Here is a 27677-nt window from a genome sequence, read left to right as displayed (position 1 = left end):
GAGGACACTGAAATAAATAATTTATGTCTATACAATTCAGGAAATTCCTCATAAGTTATCAGAAATGTCATAGTTCCTTTAAAGTCTATACAGAAAAGTTGCACTTGAAAGAACTGAGAAGCAGAACTGAGAAGCACTGCACATTCAGAAAAATTAGGAACAAAAATCAGCGTAAATAAAATTCAAATTATGGCCTCTGAAGAATTCTAATATTTTACAGTCTTAAGATGTATATTTTCATATAACAGATAGATCTTGAGCTACAGCCAAAAGGAGCAGTTCTTTTACTCTATCTCTGCTCCTAGTTGTGTTGTCTTATGCCTTACCTGTCAAAAAAAATAATAATAAAAAAAAAATGTAAAGAGCTAAATCATCAGGAAAAAAAATAAAGGATTATTCAATTTCAGTACTAGTTTTGTTTGTTTTGTTCCCTGGATCAGATCACATGAGGTCAGAACTGGTGCTCAGAAAGTGACAGGAGCATGCAAGAAATGTACAGCTGTAAAAGGCAGGAGAGTTTCATAGCTAGCTGTGGATAAAAAATTGCTTTATCTATTCATTATTCTTCAGTTACAAAATCCTTAGATCTTCCATACAGGCTTTTATTTATTTATTTATTTTTATTTTGTTCCTTATGATACCACAAGTCTGAGCAAATTCAACTGAAAAACCAGAGCCATCTATTAACTCCATGTGAGTAATCACTCACTCTTGGTGTTAGAAGAAGTGGGGCTTTTGTAGAACTGCTTTCAGCAAAGAAAGGTACCGAGTGGTTGCTGTAAACGCAGTAAGGTGTAAATACTTTTCATAGTTCTGTCTTGTGGGAACTGAGCTACTGCCAAACTCATTGACAATTTTGTGACCTCCTCTGTACTCCCATAAACGTGCAGCCGCTAGCCCTTCATGGTCTACGCTTTTTCTCATAGGAAGAGATAATATGACAGCAGTTCAGATACAGCAATTAGCTGGATAGATGGATTTTAAAGCACTGTATAGGGCTTTAGGCTTTGTGAACTGTCTGGCCTAAACTTAGAAGACGTAGTTTTGAAGTGAGCACAAACTTTAATTTCTCTATGTCTCAGTTTCCCACCAATCAGAGGAAGATTTTGTGTTCATCTATTTGCTGTGGTTTTACCTTGCTAGGCAGCTGAACTCCACCACAATTACTTTCTCACTCCCTCTCCTCTGAAGAAGAGGGGAAGAAGAAAAGGAAAGAAACAATACATGGGTTGAGATAAGGATAATTTAATTAAAGGAAAAATAATTATTAAGGGAAAATTATTATTAATTAAATAATATAACTAAAGGGAAAATGGAAAGAGGAAAAGGGAAAAAAAAAAAGAAGGAAGGTAGGAAGGTAGGAAGGAAGGAAGGAAAACAAGCAAAGGATGTGTGGAAGTACAGAGGAAAGAAATTGCTCTCTACTTCCTATACTTCCCACCACCGAGTGATGCTTGACCTTGAAGCAGGGCCTCAACACATGTAGCTGTTGTTCGGGAAGACAGACATTTTCATGAAAGCCCTCCCCTCTTCTTTGTTTTTCCACCTTTTATGGCTGAGTGTGGCATCATATGGTATGGAATACCCCTTTGGTTGGTTTAGGTCAGCTGCCCTGGTGATGTCCCGTTCTCGCCTCTTGCCTCAGCCTGCTGGCTCTGGGATTGGGGTAGATGGAGTCCTGATGCAGTGCCAGTATTGCTCAGCAGTAGACACAACGCTGGTGTCTACTTCTGGCTACAAGTTCTAGCACAGCACTGTATAGGTTGCTGCAGGGAAAGTTAACTCCATCCCAGCCAGACCCATTATACTACATTGCAGCACCCTTGGAGTGACAGCCTTCTTGTGAAGGAATTTTCATGCCTGGGATAGGTTAAATGTTGCTCCCCTTTACTTCTCTCCAAAAGGATTCAGTGCAATATTGTTCAGCTGGCTACCTTATTGAAAGCATTGTATTATTTCCCATTTTCTTTGTACCTAAAAAATAATTTTAAAAAAGGGTCTGGACCTCCCTAGATTAGAACTTGAAATTAGCACTGAAAGAACTCATCATTCTTAAACTAAAAGTAATTTGATGTTTCCTTTTTACTTCATTTTATTTCAGTAGTTTTTCAGCTATAACACTTTAATCTCTGAAGAAAAGCATAATTGTTCTGAATTCCTTACATCAGCACTTTTGCTCACACTGCAGCGCAGTACAATGGTATATGTTCTGCATTGCTAGAGATGCTGTCCTTCAGACAGGATGTTAAACCAAGGCCCTTTCATCTTTCATGGCTTCACATCTAAAAAATAGAAATCTCAATGATATTCTGAAAATATTAAGGAACAACAATGTTTCTTCAGACAGTTTACATACCTTTTGATACAATCATGCACCCTTTATGAATCTTTTGATAAAAATATGGATTACTATTCACAACCATGCACAACCTGTTTACAGAGTGACAGTAAATACTGTGTTTCTATGCATAAAGTCAGCTTTCATGCACCTAATCTACTCCCATACAGGCTGTTGCAAGTATAGATAATTTTGCTTCTTTCAAGACAAGCTTCAGTATAACAGGTGCAGTGAGCCCTTTCTTACATTTATATATCCATATTGGAACCTGCAGCAACTGAACCACTGGTGCTAAGGACAGGAATTGCTGAGACTAATTGACATGATTAATATCAGGAACACCTGTGCCTCTATCAGAAGGAATATGTCAAATAGAGACATAGGTGTGCTATATCCTTTATTGAAAAGAAAACATGGCAAATATTAATATAAACAATTTAATAGTATGGAGGAGGTAATATGTTGTATAACTGTAGGTTTTTTCCTGTTTAAAGTGAAAACATGAAAGTCTCCATTTATATCACACCAATGCACAGGGTTCTTTCTTATTTCCTAGTACCATATAATTAAGCTACTTATGAAATCTTAGGTGTCTGAAAAAAGAAATATCTTCATTTAAATTTTTGAGAGTGGAGTTTCTCAGGTGTTAGATCTATAGTAGGCTGGACACAAATCTAAGTCATTAATTGAAGATGACTAGATCTAAGTTAAATCTACCTGAGAATTAGTTATATGTAGCAATAAAACGAATTTACAAAATGGATTTAGAAGTAGCTAATTATTTTTTGTCCTGTTAAAGCATAAGAGCAAATGTCTAGGATGCTCACTTAATCTAATCTCCTGAACACAGAAGCTTTAAGTCCTTTTTAAAAGCAAAAGAAGCTTTTTGGATGCTTAAATATACATTTTTAGTTGCTAATGTTATGCAGCTGAGTGTAAAATGTTTATTTTGAAAGTAAAACACAATGACAGGTGGCTTTTCTTCCCCACCAGATTTCTCTATAACTATTAAGTGTTTCCAGAAAGTATAAATAAGATGCAAAGGATTGCATTTGGTTCTAAGATAAATTACAATAGTTTGTATTATAATATTAATCCAAGTAACAAAGCATCGCACAATCCTCAATATACATAAAGATGTTTTAACATGATTTTCAGTCTTCCAAAGATGTAACAGTCTTATCAAACAGATTGGTCCATTACAAAGCAAAGGTCCAGATTCCCTTTATTTATCTTGTGTACCTCATTTCATAATATATCCCTCTCTACCTCTGACCCTCAATTTTAGAAGAGCAACTAGGAATTGAAGATTTTATATAATATGAATCAGAATTATTAGGGCTAGTTTTACTACAAATGGTTTTGCTATAGCATTACACCAGCCTAACTGTAGTAATCTCAAGAATGAAATAAAACTCCTCAAGAAGTCCACTGTTCACCTTAAAAGAAGACAGAAAATGGTTTCCTACAGAGATGTAAGGACTCAGAATATCTGCCCATGGTATTTAAAATATTGTTAAATCAGTACTTTCTCACTTAAAACCTGCCCATGTATATATATATACACACATATAATGTATGTGCTTATATTAATTGCAGAAATAAAATATGATAATTTTTTTTCAAATAAATTGTAAAAATAGGCATGAAAGTTGATGAAAAGAAGGTTCTAGTGACACAAGATAAATCATAAAAATGGCAGATACTATGTGAGTGATTTTCTTCATTTAATTAACAATTCAGCGTGAATTCTATGTCATCATTTTCCCTTCTTGTCAATCACGTAGTTATTTTGGAAATCTCCTGTCAATCTTCACAGAGTTAAGACATTGAAAGTAAGAAAAAGATTATCCTGGACAATCTTACCTGAAAATTACTCTGTATTATTCCCACTGATGCTTATCATTTATTGAGTACATGGAACAAGATAGCTTGCAGCATTTCTCATTCAATTACTATATTTTTCTTAATATCTAGAAAAACACATCTACAAGTTTTCACAATGACAGCAATCCTGCTGCTCAAACTTAATTATCTGTTATCTTACCACATGCCTCAAAAGACTTTCCAGAATTACTTTTTTTTTTTTTTTTCCACAATCTCATATATATTTGACACTGAAATTGAGAATGAGCATTAGTAAGCTCTCTGAAAGTATCAATTTTACTTGTTATGAAAGCTGTGTTTTCATATTTAAAATAGATATTGCTCACAACTGTTATTTTTTATTATTATTTTTTAAACACAACAGATCTAATGTGCTGTCCACAGAAGTATGTATAGATGTGTGTGAATATCCTGTATGTAACAGAATGTTTCCTATCAGATTCCTGTCAGCAAGCCAACTCAGTAGCAGTAACAGTGACTTCATTCTACCCCAAGGCAAATGTTAAATGATAAATGATTGATAAATTGGTAAGACTATGTACACAGTATATTGGAGGTGTGAAATAAATAAATTAAAAAAAGGCTTATTTTATCATAAAGTCAAATAAATTACAATTATGTACAAAAAAAAATAAATCTAAATATTAACCACCTCTTTAGTGCAGTAAGGTAGTAAGAGAGAGGTCTGGTAAAAAAGTCTTATATTTCATGGTCCAGAAAACTAATTCATGAATTACTGAGTTCATGAATACAATTTTAAAAGATATAATGTGTGTGGAACACGTGTAACTGAGGAAGATAAATCATCTATTTAAGAGCATATATCCAGATAATTTTCACTGAGACCTAAACACTCTGGAGTCTAAAAGTTTGGAAATGAGCTCAGGCTCAGGCCCAGCTCAGGCTATGAATCTTTCCAAAACAACTAGTTCAGAATCAGTACCTTTAATCTTTTTCAACAAGATTTTTTCAAATCAATGAGGTTTTAAACCACCCACTGTGATCATATCCCTGCAATCAATGACCAATGTACAATTATGATCAATTGACAACTCAGCGGTCTTTAGCTGAACACTTGTGCATGTCAGTCACTTGGCAGACAACTGAACTCTTTTGAAGATAAACAAAATATATAGACATAATAACATAACAGTCTTGAGAGTTAAAATCTCTTAAAGTTAAAACCTTACTTAAAATTCAAGTTTGTTTTTTTTTTTCTTGATACACACATACACAAATATGTACATGCTTACACACATTTACTAAAAATATACACATGTAGGTTCTAGAATTGTTTTCCATTTTTTTGTCTAAAAATAGTACTCTGACATGTAGTTTAAAAAGTATATATATACATATATGTACACATGTATGTACACATATACGTACATATGTATACATATACGTATATGTGTACATATATGTATATGTGTACATACACACATATATGTGTAAATACACACATATATATATACATATGTATGTGTGTATATATATATATATCATGACTAAAATAACCTTGAAATTTATTTTATTGTCTCTGCTTTAGCTTCTATTTCATTTTCAAATTATTCTTTTTTATGATTTCCACAGACAACATTCACAGTATCTAAAAACCATATGAAGCACATATTAAACTGATGTAAATTTGTGTTTCTTAATAACATCTTCATTTACTACATTTTCACAGGAAATTGTTATTTTGTTATTTTCCACATTTATAATTGTTATTTTCCACATTCTCATGGTCATAAGAGAGATTAACACCTGGTTTCTGATCACACTTGTCTGTGCAGCTGGCAAAAGCTAGAAACTCTGTTAGGATTGCTATTTACATGTACTTCTATCACAGAAGAGTTTTGACATTGCACATGAGAGTCTAGCCCCCTACTTAGAAATCCAAAGTGAGATACAAAAAGATCTAAAGAGATACAAAAGCCAAGCTCAATATAAAAGAACAAAAGAAACATAGGTACAGGAAGCTTAATTGTTCTTTCCCAAAACATCACAAACATCTTTATGCTACAGGGTAAAATACAGAACTGTACAGGAATATAAAACAGAAACTCAAAATTTAGTCCAAAAAATGCCAATTATTGAAACATTTTTCTTTTAAATTCATTTTTTTGACTTTCTTCTGATTACTTCTGAGTCAGAAGCCTTCCAATTACTTCATTATTTTGTAAATTAAAAAATATGAATATACCTGAAAACTTTCTTGAAGCTTCTGTGTAGAAATCAGGATTTTTAATCAATAAATAACACATTTTAGCCTTTAGGAGCTACTACTTCTCCTAGCAGGATCAAGGAGAAGCAAACTTTTCCTGAGTTTATTATAAGAACAGCCGAAAAAGTAAATAAAATTAAGGTTGGAGAAAAGGGCCAAGATCTCCAGTTCTTAACCCTAAAGAGGAACCAGACCTTCAAGAATTGTTTAAGTGGTAGAGTTCCTATTCTTGAATTACCATGACTAGAAGATGTTAGTCAGTAAAGCTGGCCTATTTCCACACACTCTGTAAGAGAATTCTGCGCAGACAGAAAGTAAGTAAGACATATTATAGCATTACTTGTTGCACTTTAAATATATTTCTTTTATTAGCAGTTAATTCTAGTTTTATACCTTACCATATGCATAGCAGCTCCGAACCCAGGAGTATGCAATTGGTGAGTTTCATCATTATTTTGAATAGAAATTTTAACAATAGGATTTTGTTGTTGTTGCTGTTGCTTTGGTTATTTTTTGTTGTTTTTATTATTTAAACATAGACTGCAAATACTTGTTCTGCCTAAAAGAAAAGTGTTTTCTAAATGTAAGTATGTACAGCATGTTGAACAAAATGGAAAAGACTTCTAAGCTGCAGTTCATTTATTATGGATGAGAGATCACTTTATACTATACCTCATTAGTCTAAGAAATACAATGTAAAAGGTAGTCAACATTAACACTTGAAAGAGTCTGCCATTTGATGGCACCAGTATTCTTGTTTCAGAAGTGACTTTTTTATGGTAACAGGTAAAAAAGTAGATACCTCAAAGAGTAAACAGACACAGTCTTGTTCACCCACCAATACTACAAATTACTTCTCATTCTTTTTACTATTTTCCATTTCTTATTGTGTCCATGATGCTTTTCAAATTCTCATGCAGGGCATCTGATGTATTTCACAGTCACAATTACTACCAAAGGGAAACTAAAGTTACTGTACCAAGGTATTGAACAGCAGGAGGGCAAGGGCTAGAGGCTTTGTTCAGCTTTAGACATTCTTTTCCAGTTCAATATCAGATATTATTTTGCAATGGTGTATGTATTGTATTCACTGTCAAAAGCATCTACCCCACACAGCATTTCAAATAGATTAGACAGAGTAGTTTAGTCACATTACTTCTTCCTATGTGGCGAGGCAGTCATTAACATGTACTTCTTTTTAATGCAAGTCCTGATAACACAATCTAAAATGTGAATTCATTTTATCATAAAAAATGAAAGATAGAACAAAACCCTGAAACATCAGAAGAGAATACACACAAGAAATGATGAGAATTATTTCCCTGTTATGTTTATATAACGTAAGGGACTGTTTCCAGAGGGAAGCTTCATAAAAATAGAATCTCATATTTCTGGAATGCATGGTAAGGCCCATGAGTTTTTACTGTAATGGAGTAAAATGGAAAGGAAAAGAGTTATGAGAAATAAAGGTATACTCCTCAGCATAGTCTGCTCTTTTTTGTATCTCTCATAAATTACTTTTAGTCTTGCTAGCAGGGATTATAGTGCCCATTTGTGTTCACCACAGTGGTGCAAATTTTATAATTTCTGAATGGGAGATCAAGCTAAAACAAACATACAGTACCCAGCTATAGGAGCTAGCACATCAGCTGACTTCTAAATCAACCATTATGAGAGATTGTACAGAAAAATATGAGACCACATATTTTCAAGTGTAATGAAATTTCACCTTACATATACTGTTGATTACATATACTTACATATATTGATGATTAAAAATCATCAACTGGGTAAAATGAAATCTATGTAATACTGTATCTCCTCTTTCATGCCACCCTTCCACCTGCTCTATTATTCATTGCTGTTCTTTATTTCTGCTCAATATATACAGGTGAACAACATTTTAAGTTATTTCTTATTTTTTCCCATGCAATGTTACTGTTCCTTTGAGACCTGTGCAACATGTACCTTTTTTGTTCTAAGCTGGTTTTTGTTGTTGTTTGTTTTTCTCAGTCATGTCTATTTATTACTCTTCCAAATTGAGATCATTTATCTATTTATTTGTTGACACTTGCTCCTCTTCTGTTTATACTCCTCTTTTTCTCTTGGCCATACAAACCTTTTTTTCTACCAATCTTTTGGCAGAAAGATTGGTAAAATCTAGAAAAAGCAGTCTAGAAAATCTAGAAAAGGCAGTCTAGAAAAATCTCTCCTAAATCGGGGTCATGTACAAAAAAGCGAAGTCCACCTTGCAGTTCATTACTTCTTCCACTGTCTAGATAGGAACTGTCTTCCAGCCAAACATTAGCTTTAGGTCTTGATGTTTAGCCCTTCCCTTTTTATAGAAAGTAGTCTGATGTGATGTACTCCAACTGGAGAGCTAAGGAGATCCTGTTGGTGAATTTTATAGGTTCCTAGAATTTGTAGGCCTAGATGACTACTTGCATTTCATAATTTCTCCAGTTCCTTGCCAATGCACGGACTCAATCTATTCAGAGAGAATAACCTGCTCTCAAAATAAAAGTGGTTTAATATGTTTCAGTATTTCTGTAGCTCACTAAATATTTCACTCATGTCTTCAGCAGTATGTCTAGATAAAAAGAATCCCTGGATCCATGATATCTAAGTAAGCTGTCCATTCGCTTATTTTCTTGAAGATTTTAACAGAACAAAATTTCTAGTTTTGCCTCCAGAGGTTTCCCAGACTTCTCCCATATCTTTTCAGCTTGTGAAAATAATCCTCTTCTAAAGTCTTCTCTCCATGAATAAACTTGATGAACAGCAGATTGTCATTGTGCTTGAAAACAGGAAGCAAGCACAAGAGCTTCTCCTTTAGGGAGACAAAGTCCTTCCTTCCTCTCTACTTACTCCAGCTGGTCTTCTATTTCTGTAAATGAAGCAGCCTTTCTGCTTTGAGTAGAGCTTTCTTTTAAACAGAGCTAGGGGGGAAAAAAATACATATTCACTGTAAAAAGTCAGAACTTTTTAGTAATTGTCATTTTCATAAAAGTTGACTTGACAAAAAATAGAAAGGAAATTGTCTGATAACGTCAAAAACATTCTGTTTCAGATTTTCCTTTTTTTTTTTTTTTCATGTTAAATGGCTTTTTGAAAAATTTATATTAGAAAACCAAAGTCTAAAACAAACATATTTTTTTCCTCAAAATTGAAAGCTGGGACATGCATGAGCTACGTACTGAAAAAATAAGACTTTATATGAAAAAATAGCAAAATGTGTACCCATCTCATTTACTAGAAGACTTCTTTTGCACTATGGAAATACTCTGCAGGATATTTACATCTGCTATGCAAAACACTCTGGTGTCATGTTAGGAGACCTGCTTAGACTCTCTTGAAAGAGTCCAAGGACTCTTTCAAGGGCTGAAGAACACATAGAGCCAACGCATTTTAAGTGCAATTCAGAAAATCATTTTAATTTCAAATGTTTTTTTCAACATTATGTCCCACTCCTCATGAGTTCTGGAAATCTATGTTAGTGGAACTCTATTCTGACACTGAATCACACATTCCTAGATAAGGAGTGATGCTCTCTCTAATTCAGATTTCCTTTTCGGACTCTGTATTCTTACATGCACATACAAAAAAAAAAAAAAAAAAAAAAACATGCACAAAAGAACACACTCACAAAATGACACTACTCACACAGATTTAATCTAGATTTGTCTTGTCTCTTACCCTCAAAATTACCTTTCTGCTTTTTTCCACCCTCACATTAGGATTCCATCCTTCACAAAGTGCTTAAGCCTCTAGACTCAAAAACATCCATCTAAGCAAAGAATAAAAGAAACAACAACAACAACAACAAACCTATACTGATGCTAGATTGCTCATAAAGCTTGGAAAATTCAAGGCTTTCAACACATTGTTATTCTTTGTTCATTGCACACAAATATACAGAGAATCTTTGAGATACAAGGACAGCAAAATTATATAGAAGCTGTGTGGGGAAAAAATAATATTGAGAATTCATCTAAACAAAACCAAACAAAAAGGAAAAATAAAGAAAGTAAGACATGCCTTTTGAGAACTCTCAGAGTTATCTCCCACCCTGAGAAAGTATAGGCATACTGGGTATGACTGGATTGAATTTCACTTTGTTTTGTAGACAAGTGTTTGTATTATTCCTTAGACTGTTGTTCTGGTCATTCTCACATTTTCTCCAGCATCTTTCACTCTAGTTTGCTAGTGTGGTCGGTCTGACATTGCCTGTCTGCCAAAACCCTACCCAGCTACTCTTTCACTCTTCTTCAATGGGATAGGGGAAAAGTAAAATGGAAAATTTTGGGGTCAAAATGAAGAAATCATTTACCAATTACCATCATTTGCAAAACAGACTCTACTTGGGGAAGAGTAATTTAATTTATTAACAATTAAAATATAGTGGAATGGTGAGGAAAAAAAAAAAAAAAAAAAAAAAAAAGCTAAAACACCTTCCCCCACCACCTAGGATCAATTTCACAGTCACAGAATGGTCGAGGTTGGAAGGGACCTCTGGAGATCATCTAGTCGAACACCGCTGCCAAGCAGGATCACCTAGAGCACACTGAACAGGATGGCATGCAGGAGGGTTTTGAGTATCTCCAGAGAAGGAGACTCCACAACCTCTCTGGGCAACCTGCTCCAGTGCTCTGTCACCCTCACAGTAAAGAAATTCTCCCTTATATTCAGCCAGAACTTCCTGTGCTTTAGTTTGTGCCCATTGCTTCTCCTTCTGTCTCTGGGCACCTTTATGACACAGCATATTGTTGGCAGAGAAGAGAGCAAACTGCATGCTGACACTAAATTTTCTGTGGATATGCTTCTGTTATTCATTTCTCCCAGTTGCACTATTAGTTTACTAGGAAGCAGCAGCTGTTATAACACTATATTTTCACCACTCTACAGAATTAGACAAATAAAGCAAAACATCAATATTTTGCAAACTGTAATGAGATATTCTATATCAGATCTACTTGAACTATTTGTAATGACCTCCAAGTTTTCTATAGCGTTGCAGCTTATCAATTCTCCTCAGCAACCGTATTATATGGCATTTGAGCCTCTGGAAACACAGATATATATTATAATGAGGCAAAGACAGAAATTTCCCAAAGACTTCCCTGACTTCTGGAATGCCTTCCTTGAAAGAAAACATCACTTTCTAAACAGGATTCAGCATTCTGTCTTTCAGCAAAACAGGAAGCTGGGAAAAAAAAGTTAATGTTCACTCAGTTTTTATAACCTTACTAAAATTTCTGTGTCAGCCCTGAGACAGTGCCTAAAACCAGGTGAGAGCAATAATTTTAACTTCTAGTTACTACAGTGACACACAATATAAGATCCTACTGATAAGCCGTGCATTTTTAGGAAGCCAGCAAAGATAGTGGCTCTCTTTCTCCCTGTTAAACATGAGTAGGCATAAACTTTTTTTTTTTTTTTTCTTTTTTCAGGGTGTGTGTGTGGAGAGGGGTGGGGAGCTGTCAGAAGAAAGCAGATAGAACTTATGGAATTTTACATTCCTCAAATAGTCTTCATTTTGCATCCAGATCAACAGTTCTGCTGGACCTTTAGTGATAAGTTTGTTCCTAAATATTCACTGCTTCAGGATTATCTTTACAGCTCACCTTGGTGCACAGATAACTTCTCTTTAACCAAAAATAATCTAGATTGCTGATGGCAAAAATCAATTTCAAAGTTTGATGAATTGTGACAAAGCCTTTTAACAACTTTATTCTGCTGATTTGTTATGAAGACGTATTCCTCCCCTCTTCTCATGTTGTTCAGAAAAACTAAAATAGAGGGAACTGTTACTGATATATAGGTAAAATTATATATAAACTCTTATGTATTCTAATAAAACATATAGATCTAACAAGACATGGCTGCTCTGTATTTCTGCTTTTCCCAGTAACTCTTATTCATGGTATGGCCACAGTAGAGATAATGCACTTCAGTTCCATTAGTCATAAGTGACTGAGCATCTTCCAAGTTTATAGTCAAGAAGACTACCTGATTGAAAAAAAAAAAAAAAAAAAGGTGATATCACTCTACATTATACATTTTTCTCATAAGGAAAGTGAGATATACCAAAAATATACATCACAAAATATGGTAAAGAGCAGTCAGCCATCAACAATTCTAGCTGTTGGACTGCCTGAAATTACACAAACATTTTTCAGATCTAGATTGTGTTAGCAAAATGTATCCTGACACCTTGAAAATTGCTTACAAATATTTAGAACAGTTTTTATGTATATCTTATATATTATTGTTATGATTTTGGCTGGGAAAGAGTTAATTTTATTTGTATAGGCTCACACAATGTTGCATTTTGGATTTCTGATGAAAATAATGGCGATAACACACTGATATTTTAGCTGTTGCAGATCAGCATTTGCACAGAGCCAAGGATTTTTCAGCTTCTCATGCTGCCCTGCCAGCAAGGAGGCTGAGGGTGCACAAGGAGCTAGGAAGGGACACAGCCAGGACAGCTGCCCCAGTCTGGCCAAATGGATGTCCCACACCATGTGATGTCATGATGAGCAATAAAAGCTGGGTTAAAAAATAAAAGGGGGAGCAGAGGTGGGGAGCAGCGGAATTTTGGGATGATGGCATTTGTGTTCCCAAGTAACCATTATTCATGATGAGCCCTGCTTCCTTGGACAGAACATGGCTGAACACCTGCCTGCTGATGGGAAGTAGTGAATGAATTCCTTGTTTTGCTTTGTTTGTGTGCAGCTTTTGCTTTACCTAGTAAGTTGTCTTTATCTCATCCCATGAGTTCTCACAATTTTACCTTTTTGATTCTCTTGCCATCCCACATGGGAAGAGTGAGTGAGCAACTGTGTAGCACTTAGCTGCCTTTCAGGTTAAAACACCATAATTATTTAACTATTATTTTTACCTATTGTTATATAGAGCTTTACAAAAGGGTTTTATTTTTTATTTTTTTATTTTTTTTCCTAATCCATAAACAGTGTATTTGCTCACAGTGCTCTTGATCTCATATAGCTTATGTTCTCCTGATTGTAATCACAGGATCTGGGTAATACATTTTCATGCAAAATAAAAGTTTGCTGAAAAAAAGTAGTCATGGTTTAATGAAAATGATTTGCCAAGTAATAGGATAATTTTGATCAAGGGAGAAAAAAATAAAACAGCATGTATTATTGAAAAAATTAACTATTAAAAAAAAAATCTTTAAAAATAGCATGAGAAAAAAAAATTGTTTCAGTCTGATGTCAGATATTTGGAGGTTGTCTTCTAATCAGAAAATGAGGCTAATTTATTAAGCCAAATTTAAAAATCATAGTAGTACTTTTCACACTGTTTCAGCTGAGGTCAAGTTATTACTGAAAAACAATCTTTAAAACTGTTTGGTTGCAGAAAGGAAATGAATACTGTGATGGGTTTCAAAGACATGTGCCCTTTCCTGTGCATTTAATGATGTTTAAATGAAGCATAGAGCTTAAGTGATAACAATTTTAGTTTTAGTCATAAGGAAGATGTGACTTTATTTGATTGTTTGCCTGGGTAATATAACACTGGATTTGTCCAGTGGATACTGTTTGTTTCTTTATTGAATCCAGTACAGAAACCACTGTGAATGATTTCTAAGAAACGTGTCTTAGAATTCTCTGATTCCTTGTTTGGTACCCATTTAGGTACATCTGTTATTCAAGTGACAGCCACAGATGCAGACGATGCCAACTATGGAAACAGTGCCAAAGTGGTGTACAGTATCCTCCAGGGACAGCCATATTTTTCAGTGGATCCAGAAACAGGTGAGCAATGTGTCTGTTCTGCTTTCTGCAATGACAAAGAGAGGATGCAAGGACTAAGACATTTTTCACTTATATTCAAATATTGCAACAGGCATATGGCATTGCATAACTTGGCATGAAGCAGATAAAGTTTTTTGCAAATGGAAATTGTAATCAATAAAAATATACCTTTTCTGTTAAAAGAATATTATTGCAGAACTGCTTTGCTTGGTATGAAAAAGACTTCTGTAAGACAGCTGTGCATTATAAGGGTTTAGAAAGTTTGTAGAATATTGGAAAGGATCTAAAGAGTCATGTAGTAAAAGTTAATTGTGCACTAGTTTCTGGGAGTTTAGTCTGTTAAATAAATAAATAAGATAAAAATCGACAATTCCAGACAAGAAAGAAGGAAAAGAATAATAATCCCCAAAAGTAAATGAATTATCTGTAAATGTTTGTTACAGATCACTATACTCTGACCCCAACAATTATTAGAATTTAATAATAATAATGATAATAATAATAATGTATTAAAGCTTTAGAGCATGGATATAATCCCTTTTTACTGTTATACAGAAAATCATATAAGAGTCAGACATAAAGAAGAAAAACTTGTGTGAACATTGTGAATCCAAAATTATGGCCCAATAAAACTCCAAATCAACAAACAAACAAACAAAATCCACCAAAACAACAAAAACAAGTTACCTAATCCTAGTGCACATAACACTTACAAGGCATTGCATTAGAGTGTTTCTGCATGTTATCAAAGCTATTTAGTTTGAAAATACAGAATTTAAGTGCAATTATGTCGAGAGTCCCTGAAGTTCCTAATCCAATGAGCATGCTCAGATGATAGTTAATTTACTTTTGAGGTACATTGGAATTTCTTTTGATATACATTGAGATTTCTTTTTGTAATACAGTAAGGGCATAATACCTACAGGATAGTAAGAGTCATATGGCTAGAGTTTTAAAAGAAACATAATGCTTTTGCCTTGAATTAAACTTTATTTATTTTTCTCCGCCTTTTTTTTTAACTTTACCAGGCACAAGCAGGGAAACAGGACAAGTATAGGTCACTAACCAAGGGCAGTGGGTGGCAAGGCAGGGGGTACTTGGGAGCTCATCTTTGATTCTGGAATTATCTTTAATTTTTATCCAATTTGCTTTTTCATGTTACATTACCAGGCCAAGTTATAGTAATCACAACCCAGTATTCCTAGATCAGAGATAAATACTATGATACTAGACTAGAGAAGTTTTGTGTGTGTGTTTGTGTTTGTTTCTCTCTTTCTCTAAGAGTAGGAGTTTTGCAGATTATTTACTTATTTATTTTAACATAGTCATAAACATAGGACAATCTTCATATCAAGCCAAGTTTGTAAAAGTGTCCTTTGTATTTAAATTCTCTTGCTTCATCAGATAAAGTTCTCATCACTTCAACCTTGCAAAACCACTTCCCTTTTAAATACAGAAAATCCTCATTTATTTTTGAAAAGAAAACATGCACGTGTCTACTTTAATGGAAAGATCTTTTGTGCTTTGTATCCCTAAAACACATGTTCTTGGGAGTCCCTATGCTTTTTGTGTGCTGAATGAGTCTGAGACAACTAAAATATATTTTATGAAATTCTTGAGATCAGACACACAGAAAAGACTTTCCAGCAGTAGCTTTACCATCTTGTCCAATTCTTTATTAGCTATAGCCCTCAATGACTATCATCACCCCCACTGGGCGTTAAAATCTGTGGATCTATTACAGTCTGAAATAACGAATCCAGGACATAACAGAGTTCAACTTCATAGTGTAGTATCAAAACCTCACCAGGGATGGAGATTTCACATTGCATTAAAATAATAGCTGAGATAGTAGTTGAAAAAAAATTGTTAATTCAACAAACATTAATATTTTTGTCATTGGACCTAATTACCTTGATTTAGCACATTAAAAACAGTGAATAGTATCTCTGTTATATTTCTATTTTTCTTAAAATCACCTTAAATCAGTCAGAGATTGAAAAGTGTACTGCAGTATACTTTGTTTTGCTTCTTATGGATTATCATCTGCACAGGATCTTACATAAATCTATTTAAAAACGGAGAGACTAACTCATGTCATGTTTTTTCTCCTTACCCTGTACCTCCTTTTTCTTATTTCTCCAAGGCATAATCAAGACTGCTCTACCGGATATGAGCAGAGAAAACAGGGAACAGTATCAAGTGGTCATCCAGGCCAAAGACATGGGAGGCCAGATGGGAGGACTATCAGGGACCACCACTGTGAACATCACACTGACTGATGTCAATGACAACCCACCTCGATTCCCTCAGAGTATGGAGCATCTAAGAGTTCTGTTGCTCTCCAAAGAAACTCTCTACAATCAGCTGTTTCACCATTGCCATCTGGGATCTTTTTCCTCTCTCTCTTTTTCTTTTTTTCTTCTTTCTCTCTCTCTCTCTCTTTGTTTATTTATTTATTTACTTTTGTACAAATACTGGCCCACTGTTGTGTCTGTTTATGCTGCAGCACTGGTAAGGCAAATAGGAATCTTTGCCTACATTTTTTTTTAATGTTGAAGTATTTCTTGCAAAGAAAAATTTTCTTCCCCTTTTTACTCTGTTCACAGGTACATTAACTGTAATAATACCTTAGGCTACCTAGAGGGTTTTAAAGCCATCAGAGAAAATTAATCACAAAATCTAGGGTTCAGTTTTTGGAGACACTTGTAGTTCCACATATTTAGGCAAATATGTCACCACATTTTCTAATGTACCACCTTGCACAGGCAGAGTTGTTCAGGTGGCATGCTCAGGTATTTGTAATCTACATTCAGTTCTTGTTGATGACTGCTTTTGATAATCTAGTCTGTATTTGACAAAATTAAGATTTTTAAAAATATCTCTGTAGAATAAATTTGGCAAACAAAAGAAAGCAGCATGATATAGAAAGCTTCATGATGTACTACATATCCTTTCATCCTGGGCCACTGGTTTAAATACAATCCCATGTTGTTATAATCAGTGTCTGATAACTGCTTGACAGGCGGCAGATATAAGAAATTTACAGCCTCAGTTCAGAGACTGTTGGAAAAATGTCTGTATATATAAAATTTGAATTGCTTGTTGGCACTGAAGAGAGATCTGACTGGCTCTCTTTACCGTTTCACCAAAGACTGAACAAACAAAGCTGATTTAAAAAACACTTTCCTTGACTTGCAGGAACTTGAAAAGCACTTCAGTGCCATAGCAATAAGTACAGTTAAAGTAGTATAAAAAGGTCAACATCAACCTAGAACAGATTTTTTTAAATGTTAGAAAACTATGACAGATGGGTTAGAGAGGATTCTTGAAGCTACATATCACTTTTTTACCTCTATTTGTCATAACATATTCATCTTTTAAGAAGAGAGGGGAAGAAAAGTATGGGCTTCATAAGGAATTTGAATTCATATTCAGAGTTTACTTTCAGAAAATCACCTTCACATGGGAAATTCACACCATGATTTTTAACTTAAATTTCTGCTTACTTCAGGAGAGGATACTCCTGTATCCTCTAGCATCATACAGCCCACAATATTTTGGCAAATAGGAATTCTTGAACCTAAACTAGAATGCAGTGTAGCATATTGTAAGTTTTGTTGCTGAATTAAATAAAATAAAATTAAATTAAAAAATAAAATTATGTACAGAGCTACAAAATAAGTTCTCAGTCTCTTTAGCTTTTATTCCTTATGAGATTCTTCTTCCAAGATTGGTTGAAACTTGAAGTCTATGGGAATTCTGATAATTTGGTTCTGGAACATAATTATAGAGAAATTCACACAATTTGATGCTTCATAGAATATTCAGTGTATTTTCTACATAGAATATCACTGAAAGACATAGGTTGGCAATAGATGTCTTGCTGTATTATCTATTCAGTGGTGTAATTTTCATTTTGCTGATTACCCTTCCCACTCATTTTCTTTCTTCTCAGAAGGGTGGTTTCAGCATTTCCAGTGAAATCTAATATATATATATATATTTAATATACATCTAGAGGTTTTGATATCATCTCAGATAGTTATGAACAGGGTCATACCTTCAAATGATTATATAGTTCTGAAATTTGCTTCTTTCAAAACCAATTATTTTCTTTTTTTTCTTACATAAGGCACCAATAAGCAAAAATGTGGCCCAAAGCAGAGGATGAATGGCAAGTGGAGGCAACAGGAGATAATGAGAAGGCACTGAAGAACTAAAGACTGATTTCTTATAGTAGATAGAATAATGAAAAATGGCAGAGTGCACTGTGAAATACAGGTTGTTTGGACTGCAGTAAGAAGGAACTGATCTGTTTTGTTTAGTTTCCCGAGAGGTGCACAGATCCTGTATGTTTCAAAATCAAACATCACCATAATAAAAATCTTACATATTTGGAATTCAGTTATACTCTATACTAAACTAGCCATCTCACATGCCAAAAATGTGTAGCACTCACACAGCATCACAAAAATAAGGAATGTTTTCAGAAGCAAAAACACTCAAGGGAGTTATTTATTCTGGAAGAATACATAAGTAACATGATTAAATCTGTTCTTACAGTATTCTTGGCTCACCAGCCAAACCTCAAATTCGAGTTAGCCTTCAAACTTATGGTTAGCTGCCAGGAATGTTAATTTTCATCCCTTTTTCTGTTTGTTTTAAGGGAATAACATGCATTTTATTTTGTATGGATCGCAGCCAAAGCGTCTACTGCTGAGCTTTCACTTACAGCATCAAATTTGTAACAACAAATATAATTTAGCATCAAGCATTAGCTTCCATTTTGTTACACATCTATATAAATATAGTATATTTCCAGTGACACTCTTTTGTACCTAGTCTGTGCATTTGGAGATGGAGAGTCATTCAACACTCAGATGTCTTCTGTAGTCTTTGTGCTTAAAATAAACATTCAGGACCATTTTAAAGCACATGTTAATATAGGAAATAGGCTAACTGCAGGAAATATGCTTGCCTGTACTGTCTTATAGGTCAATACAACTTATGCAGGTTCTTACTGCGAACTTCAAATACAAATTGTGTGTTTTGACCACAGCTAATTTTGTTATATCAAGACTTTTATGCTATTTTTCTAAAGCTACTACTTTTTGTTTATATAAGAACATAGCTCAATTCCTCCCTCCCCCTCTCCTCCCCGCCCAACATTATGTTCTGGAATGTTGCATGTAAAATGCTGAAAATATCAGATTTTTGTTGTTCACATACTTGCCAACAAATTACTGAAAATAGTGATTTAGAAACATCTGTATCTTACCAGTGGTGAAAGGTCTTCATTGTCTATTTGTCTAACTGGTCAAGCAAATCATCTGATTAATATTTTTTTCTTTATAATTAGATTTTATTGCAAATATTGTCAGAAAATACATATAAATTCACTTTTCATACACACAGACAAAATTAAAATATCTAAGTAATCAGAATTCTTTCTAGCAAAACCTGATTATAAAAACATTAAATGAAGTCAACCATAGAAAGTGTACAAAAACTATCTGCAGAGTAAATTAAAGAAAATCTGAAAGTATCTGCACTTCAATTAACTATAACAATTAACATGAACATGTATCCAAATGCTCTTTTCCATGACTCTTTAGTATGTATTATCAATAATGGCTGAATTAATTACTTTTAGATAGTACACCCAAAATGAATATATTAAAAACAAACAACAACAAAAAACTATTCTATTTTAGTCTCCTGCCACAATCCATGATGTTTTTTACAACTCTTATAACCCGAGGGGGGAAAGAAAAAAAAAAAAAAAAACATAAAAAAAAAACTTCTACTGCTTGTAATTATAACATCTGGGAACATTTATGGAGGATCGAGAGAAAAAAAAAATTATATATAATGTTAGATAATCAATGTTCAAATTGCTGTCATATTACTGAGCTTCTCTGTTCTTTATAGTTGGGAAAAAAAATGTTGAAAGCATTAACAGACAGTACTAAATAGCTTTGAAAAATCACTTGAATCTGACAGTTTATCAATCAACTCCAAACCCTGTTTTGAAGTTGCGTATGATGACTAATAGAATTTTTCTTCAAGTACTTCAAACTTCAAGTTGCTTAAAAAAATCCTGGTGAAATTTAAATGTTTATTATTCAGTAGAACAAAGTTTCTCAAAATAATAAAAGTTGATTTCATTCTTCCAGGCACCTACCAGTTCAACTCTCCTGAGTCTGCACCACCTGGGACTCCTCTTGGCAGAATTAAAGCCAATGACCCTGATCTGGGTGAAAATGCAGAGACTGAGTATAGCATCTCCAATGGGGAGGGATCAGACATGTTTGATATCATCACTGACAAGGACACTCAGGAAGGGATTATAACTGTCAAAAAGGTTTATTTTTTCTCCCTCTCTGTTATATACATTTAGCTCTCCAGGTGTTATGGTTATTTTTCTTTTTCCAGGGGAAGGGAGGGTTGATCCCACAAGGGGTCAAGTCTGCCAAAGAGTTGTTGCATTAGTTTTGTTCTTCTCTTTCTTCAGCAGATATCTGTTATTTTCAAGTCTCAAGGGAAATTTACTGGCATGTCACTTCACATAAAGCAATATTTCAGTGGTGGCTGTCTGTTCAATACATATACTCTCACACACAGTGCTTTTGAATTAGGGCTGTGAGAAGCTGGAGGGGTTCATTTCACTGTGGGGTTTGTCAGCTGAGTGTTGCAGTAATGCTCACAAGGGTTGGGTGCTCACCTGAAATTTGATGAACTTACACCTCCAAACTGTCACTCCGTAATCTGTCTGACAGTCAGGTACATCCAGTACCTTAAATCTGTCTTGGTTTAAGTCCAACCTTGGTGAAACTTAAGTTGTTACATGTTATGACAATGAGGTCTAAAGAGCAATGAAATGGGGAAAAATACACTGACAGATTTATTAGTTACTTTTATGGTTCAGACAGTTAAACTATGAACACCATTTTCAGTTCTGTTCTTACTGAATTTAGCAGTAACAATAAATTGATATATGCAAATATAATACAGATCTATATACATGTGTATTTCTGTGTGTACGTGTGTATGTGTGCGTATATCAATGTATATATATCTATACATATACACATTCATATATGGTTCTGTATAACATAAAGGTCACATAGATTGGAAATCAGACATCACAGTTTTTCTTTTCATTCTGGAATACCGAAAAGCATCTGGGTTACTTCTGATTCAGAATACGCAAAGATAGATGGTAATGGGGGATGGGAGGAGAGATGAAAGTGGAAATAGAACAGAGAGCCTTTAAGTGTTAAGTAAGATAACTGTTTTTGTTCCTGCTGTAAGTATGAGAAAAATAAGGTCATTAGCAACTCCTACTCATGGACGCAATCCATCCTCTTTGTTTCTTTATATATATATATTTTTTTTTATTATTTTTTTTTCTATATATAGATTCCTCCTGGTTTTCTAAGAAGCTGAAGAATTGGTAGGCAAAGGAATCATAGTTGTCTTGCTGTCCTATAAAACTCACAGTTTTACTTATACATAGTACAAAACATGATATACTCCATCTTCTTCAAGATGCATTACATTTTAGAGCTTTATCGGAAAAATTCTTACTCTTTTAATTTAGCATAATAAGGCTGACACCTTTCCTGTAAATTGACACAATTTTCTTTATTATTATTATTATTTGCTCCCCAGCAGCTGGATTTTGAAAACAAAATGTTATATACCTTAAGAGTGGAAGCAACCAACACTCATCTGGATCCTCATTTTCTTCAGCTGGGGCCATTCAAAGATACAGCTCTAGTCAAAATTTCTGTAGAAGACATAGATGAACCACCAGTATTCAGCAGACCCTCATATTTAATAGAAGTAGATGAAGATGCAAAGGAAGGAAGCATTATTGGGCAGGTGGTAGCCCAAGATCCAGATATAACAAAGAATACAATAAAGTAAGCTATTAAACATTATAAAATGCTTTAAATGTGGATTCAATCTTACACAAAGTGTGATGAGACTGCAATATAATAGGGAGGCATTTGTGTAATTAGGCTTATAGGGGCCACTGAAAAATATCAGAGAAATATCTATGGAAGCTTGTGATGTCAAAAAGTTAACAGTACAAGGTATGCTTCTACAGCTTATAGGTGCCATGTTAAAAGAAATGTCAGTCATCATGTTCCAGTACTTTGTCAGAGTCCAACATTTTCTTACCAGGCTCTTTTAATTATTCCACACCAATAATGGAGAGTGTAATATTTAATATCAGATTTACTTATTTGAAGACATTTGATGCTACACAGGATTTCTGATTTATCGGACTGCCATAAAACATACTGAAAACACAAGTCTTGGTAATGTGTTCACTGTCACAATGCTGAGCTTCCCTGTTACTGGAAAGAAATATGTGGACTGAAGCCACCTTGAAACCAGTGCTCTTTTCAAAATTATTTTCCTAGTTCCTTCCCAGCGTTGGGCTGAGACGTATATTCCTACCACCACCCATCACCACCCTTGATGGTCTGGCTAACCTGGGGAGAAATTTGCACTCTTAATGAACTCAGTGTGAGACATTTATTACTCCAGCTGATCCACTCAGTTCTTTATAGAGTCAGTTGATCCACTCAGATGACACAGCTGACATCTAAAACAGATGCAACTCTCAAGTCCACTTTGTGTTGAGATAAAGTCAGCTTTTTTACAATGACTGTGTTCAGTCACTCTCCTCTCTGTATCAATTCCTGAGCTTCATAGGCACATTGTCTTTACACACCTCTACTGACTCTGCTTCATTGGTAGAACTTTATTTGTCTCTCACATACTTTCACCAAAATGGATTCACAGTATTATGCTTTTATATTAAGTTTCCAATGGCAAACTTATTTAAGATACTCAAAATGGTGTATTTCTACTCTTCCTGTACCCTATTAGCCCTGTAGACATAACACTCTCTGCTGTGTTTCATAGCTTACTACTTAATGTACATATTATATTAAATAAGAAATAATGCTGAGAAACTCATAACAAATAGAGGTAACTGTTCAGTGCTGTGAAATTGTTGTAACTGTTAACCATCTGCTATTATTATCTGCAGTTACAAGCATAAGACTGAAATTTGTGTGTTCAACATGCAAGTGTTAGGTAAACATGATTTCTGCATTTCTGAACAAGCTTGGTATTACATGCAGCAATAGAGTTTGGAATAAGAGGTGTGAGAGAAGAAAAAATAAAAGGAAATATTTATAAATTATTTAAGTATAAAATCTTATTTTAACCTGATTGTGGTTGACCAATATTAGTCTAATTTAAAAACATCTATAGACAGCTTTTTCATTGATAGGAAAGAATTGAGCAAAAGAAAGTGTTACAAAATATGATTTTAAAGAAATTCAATCTTAACAAGAAAATCCAAAGATTTTTCTGATCATTCTGATCGTCCCTGTGCCATATTAAAAGTATCTCATCATAAAGTGATAGTTATATCTGAAATGTGTGTCCTTTGATAGTTGAGTTCTCCAAGAGTTAATTTGCAAAATTCATATCTATGAATGTTCATTTTCAATTGTTATTTCAACATTCACATCCTAAGCTCAAACATAATTTTGAATACCAACCTAACAATTTACCAATGTAGTAATTAGTTTGCCCTTCTTCTTGCCCACTAGACTTAAAAAACAGTTTCTCTGTAACATACTGCACTCCTCAGTGACAGGAAAGCTTAAGTTTACTTGTTAAGAAAATATTGTTGATTAACCACAGTTAGACTTAGAAAATGTTTATAGTTGGCTGTAAGCTAAACTGGAGACTGTAGCAATAGATAGAGATGCTTAGTTGTATTGTGTCTTGACAGATATTCTGTGGATCGACATACTGACCTCGATAGAATATTCAACATCTATTCAGGAAATGGATCCTTATTCATCTCAAAGCCACTTGACCGTGAAGAAACTCCCTGGCACAACATCACTGTCATAGCAACCGAAATCAGTAAGTTGGAGATCATTTATCTATATAGAACATTAGAACTGATATAAGACTGGAATTTTACAGTATCTTTGATTTAGATTTGTCCTTTGTCAAATATTTTCAACAGACAGGTTATCCTTAAATGCACTTTTAAAAGTACAGCTTACTACTTTAGAATTATCTTTGCTCATTTGTGAAAAGATAATTTGGAATTCTCGGACTCAATCATGAACAGTAGATATTAGAAGAATTACCTTGTTCCCTGATAATTCCCAACAAATAATTTGGTGCAGGAGCAATGTGCCAAAGATTTCACCTCAGTCATTAGAGCAAGAAAAATCCTTGGGGGGGAAAAAAAATGTCCATGGTGGACAAATAACACACTTTTAGAATAACCACTGTAATCAGGGGAAGAAAGTATGTTTTATCTCAACTTCTTTATCAGAGGAGATAGTTTGATTTGAAGATGACTAGAATAAAATTCTTTCTACTCTGGGTCTGAAGCAAACCCTGGCCCAACGTTTTTCACTGGGATTCTTTACTGTTCTCTTGGACCCTGTCAGATCTGGATGTCTTGTCTGTCGCCTTCTTCCAGTTAACTAAAAATGGGCATCAGAGAAGAAACAACAAATTTAGGAGACAATTTCTCTCCTACTCTGTTCAGTCTCCCTACAGGAGTCTTCTTAGGAGCCTACATGCTTAACAGTCTGGGAGTAGGGTAATATATAGTAGGGTAATATAGTAGGGTAATAAATCATATTCCATCAGAAAGACCTTTTGCTCATACAGGGCTCTTTAATTGTTTGGTCAAATATGGTCTCCATTTTCAATATATGTAATGCATGAGTCATCTACAGCTATAGACTGACCTCAGAGGTAAAGTTTGAAAATACTAACTGATAGATCCAAATTTTGTCTCCACATTTTAAGAAGGAATGACACCACCACTTTTATTTATTTATTTATTTATTTATTTATTTATTTATTTATTTATTTATTTAAACCGCTTTACTGGTTCAACCAAGTAAATGCTCTTGACAGCTCTGCCTCAGGAAAAAGCTCTTTAAAGGAATCATTTACTCTACTATGTATGGAGTACAAGTCAAACACCAGTAATAACCTTGTGGTCTGTTTTTAGTGCAAATCAATTTAAGGAGAGTTTGTATTATCTCAAATTAATGTACTATACTAAAACAAAGTGTTTCAAATATAGATATGACTTTTAAACATACAAAATATACATCATTAGAAAGTTAAACGTAATTGTTTTAATATTATCGAGATAAATTATTTCTAATGTCTATTTGAAAAATATATGATATTTTCAGGTCTTTTCATAAAATGTGTGTTGTGGAAAACTTTGCATTGTACTATAAATCATTTTCTTGTTTCAGATAATCCTAAACAAAGTAGCCAGATACCTGTCTTCATCCGGATTTTAGACATAAATGATCATGCACCAGAATTTGCCAAATACTATGAAACATTCGTCTGTGAAAATGCAAAAGCAGGACAGGTAAATACATATATATGTTAACTGAGAATTTTAATCAAACTGTCCTGGAATACCATCATGAAGACTTCAGAGTTTCTTTATTTCAATAATTGCAAAACAACTCACCATCTTTATTCCCTGATTCCACAGAAAATACTAATTGATTCAGAAAAGGTTTTAGAAGATAAAAGGTGCAGAATTTTAGCCAAAAATAATATGATAATAAATATAATCCAACATAAAATAAATTTATTTAGCGTGTGTTTTCATCTCTAATACTAGAGACCATTTAGAGAACTTTTCAGACCCCCTTATGCATAATGCACCAAAAAACTTTATACTGTCTGATAATTTCATTTCCTTCTGGATTTTTTTTTCAAAGCCTTAGTTGATGTAGCCACACCTTCAAGTACAAAAACACAGGAAAATGTTTTATTATGTTCCAGTAAAGGACATGTAGAAGAAAAAGTTATTCACAAAAATAAAGGATAATTCATCTGTTTCCATTGTAAGTTTGGAATTGAATTGAATTTGAGCAAAAATCATGTATATCATTTTCTAAACTATCTCAGCAATCCTGTAATAATCTAAAACGATAATGAGACTTAAGAAAAAAATTAAATAATAACTGGGAAAGGTTATTATTTTTTATTATTAGGAGACTGACTAGCAGAATTAACAGAAACAGGAATCTTTTATTATTGCTGCCACTAAAACCAACATATACTTATGTTAATGCCTGTCATCTTTTCAGTTTATCTGTGAAGAAGGACATGTGTTTGGCTTATTTTTAATTCTGAAAGTACTTACCAAGGAACTGGATTTAAGAGTTGATTGTATACCACAAAATTGCTTTTCTAGCATGGGCCTAAGTTTAACTCTTCTTCATTTTTGAAAGGAGGAAAACATTTGATAGCATTACTTTCCCTAGCACACACCTGAGTCTGTTCCTGATGTATCAGAGAGGCCAGGACAGAACTCTAAGCTCAGCCTAGGTCTGTCCTTGTGTTTTTAGAGCACAGTGACCACTCAAAGGCTTTATAGGGCCCAGAGATATAGATATATATCACAAAACATGCTGATGCAGAGACTTTGGTCTCTCTTCAGTGTTGCATTTAACATAGCCACAATGGCTACATGAAAGTAGCATAAAGGTACCTAGCATTGGTCTGGAATCTTGGGTCTTGCAGAACTCTAGGAGAGGCAAGCATATGCAGTTTACCTGTTGCAATGCAAATGATGTTTTACTACAGGTTTAACATATGGGGAAGAAAAAAAAAATAGAAAAAAAAAAAGAGAGAGAGAGGGGACAGTGTGAATTACCAGTGTGAATTACTGGAATGTGCATTCAATGTACTAGTTTTCCATTCATTGCACCTAATACTGTAAGTTAGGTAAGTGGGTTATAAAGACAGAGGATAGTTTGAGTGTAATAGAATCGTTAATCAATAGATTTTGAAGTAACTGACCATTATTTAATTCTTTTTCAGGAAAGTCCTACTATTTTTGATGCAAATTATGTATATGGAAAAATATCCATATCAAAGGCAGTGATGAATTAAAACAGTGGAGGGAATTATAATATCAGAAAAATGAACAAGGTGCATCTTTCAAAAACAACTGAGGCTTATGATCAGAACACGGTGTCTTAACCAATGACATAAATTGTCATATAAGAATACAGCTCAAGCCTCACATAAGTCAAGCCATTGGTTTTGAATAGCTGGCACATGACCTAAATTTTGTGTGCAACAAAATCTCTTTGCACAAGATGAAATTGAAACTTACCATCTCTGTATAATGACTAATAGAAAAGTGAGAGTTGTTCTTTAATTGCACAATACAAAGAAATCTTACAGAGTTTAAAAATTAATATTTCAATGAAATTAATAATTAATATTTTCATTCAATAAACACAGATTTAGTCATATTTGAACCAAGCTCAATCCAGGCATATCTCTTGTCAGTTTTCTTACCCCAAAGAGTCCAGCATACTTGATG

At 34.0% G+C, this 27677-nt stretch overlaps 1 protein-coding gene across 4 annotated transcripts in view; it reads left to right on the top strand.

Moving 5' to 3' along the window:
• The window catches only part of CDH9 (cadherin 9), a 115231-nt gene that overhangs the window by 71357 nt on the left and 16197 nt on the right, over positions 1-27677 (top strand). For 3 of the 4 annotated variants that reach the window (XM_068670864.1, XM_068670865.1, XM_068670867.1), the window contains 6 exons: positions 14117-14236; positions 16383-16550; positions 20416-20603; positions 21914-22167; positions 24066-24202; positions 25576-25697. In XM_068670864.1, the coding sequence (XP_068526965.1) occupies positions 14117-14236; positions 16383-16550; positions 20416-20603; positions 21914-22167; positions 24066-24202; positions 25576-25697 (989 nt within the window). The remainder of the gene's footprint in view (positions 1-14116; positions 14237-16382; positions 16551-20415; positions 20604-21913; positions 22168-24065; positions 24203-25575; positions 25698-27677) is intronic. The other variant, XM_068670866.1, reaches the window with a different exon arrangement.

Source organism: Anas acuta, chromosome 2 (genome assembly GCF_963932015.1).
Source record: "Anas acuta chromosome 2, bAnaAcu1.1, whole genome shotgun sequence".
In the NCBI taxonomy this organism is placed as follows: domain Eukaryota; kingdom Metazoa; phylum Chordata; class Aves; order Anseriformes; family Anatidae; genus Anas; species Anas acuta.
Note: the sequence above shows the minus strand (reverse complement) of the source record. Positions and strands in the feature narration are given on the sequence as shown.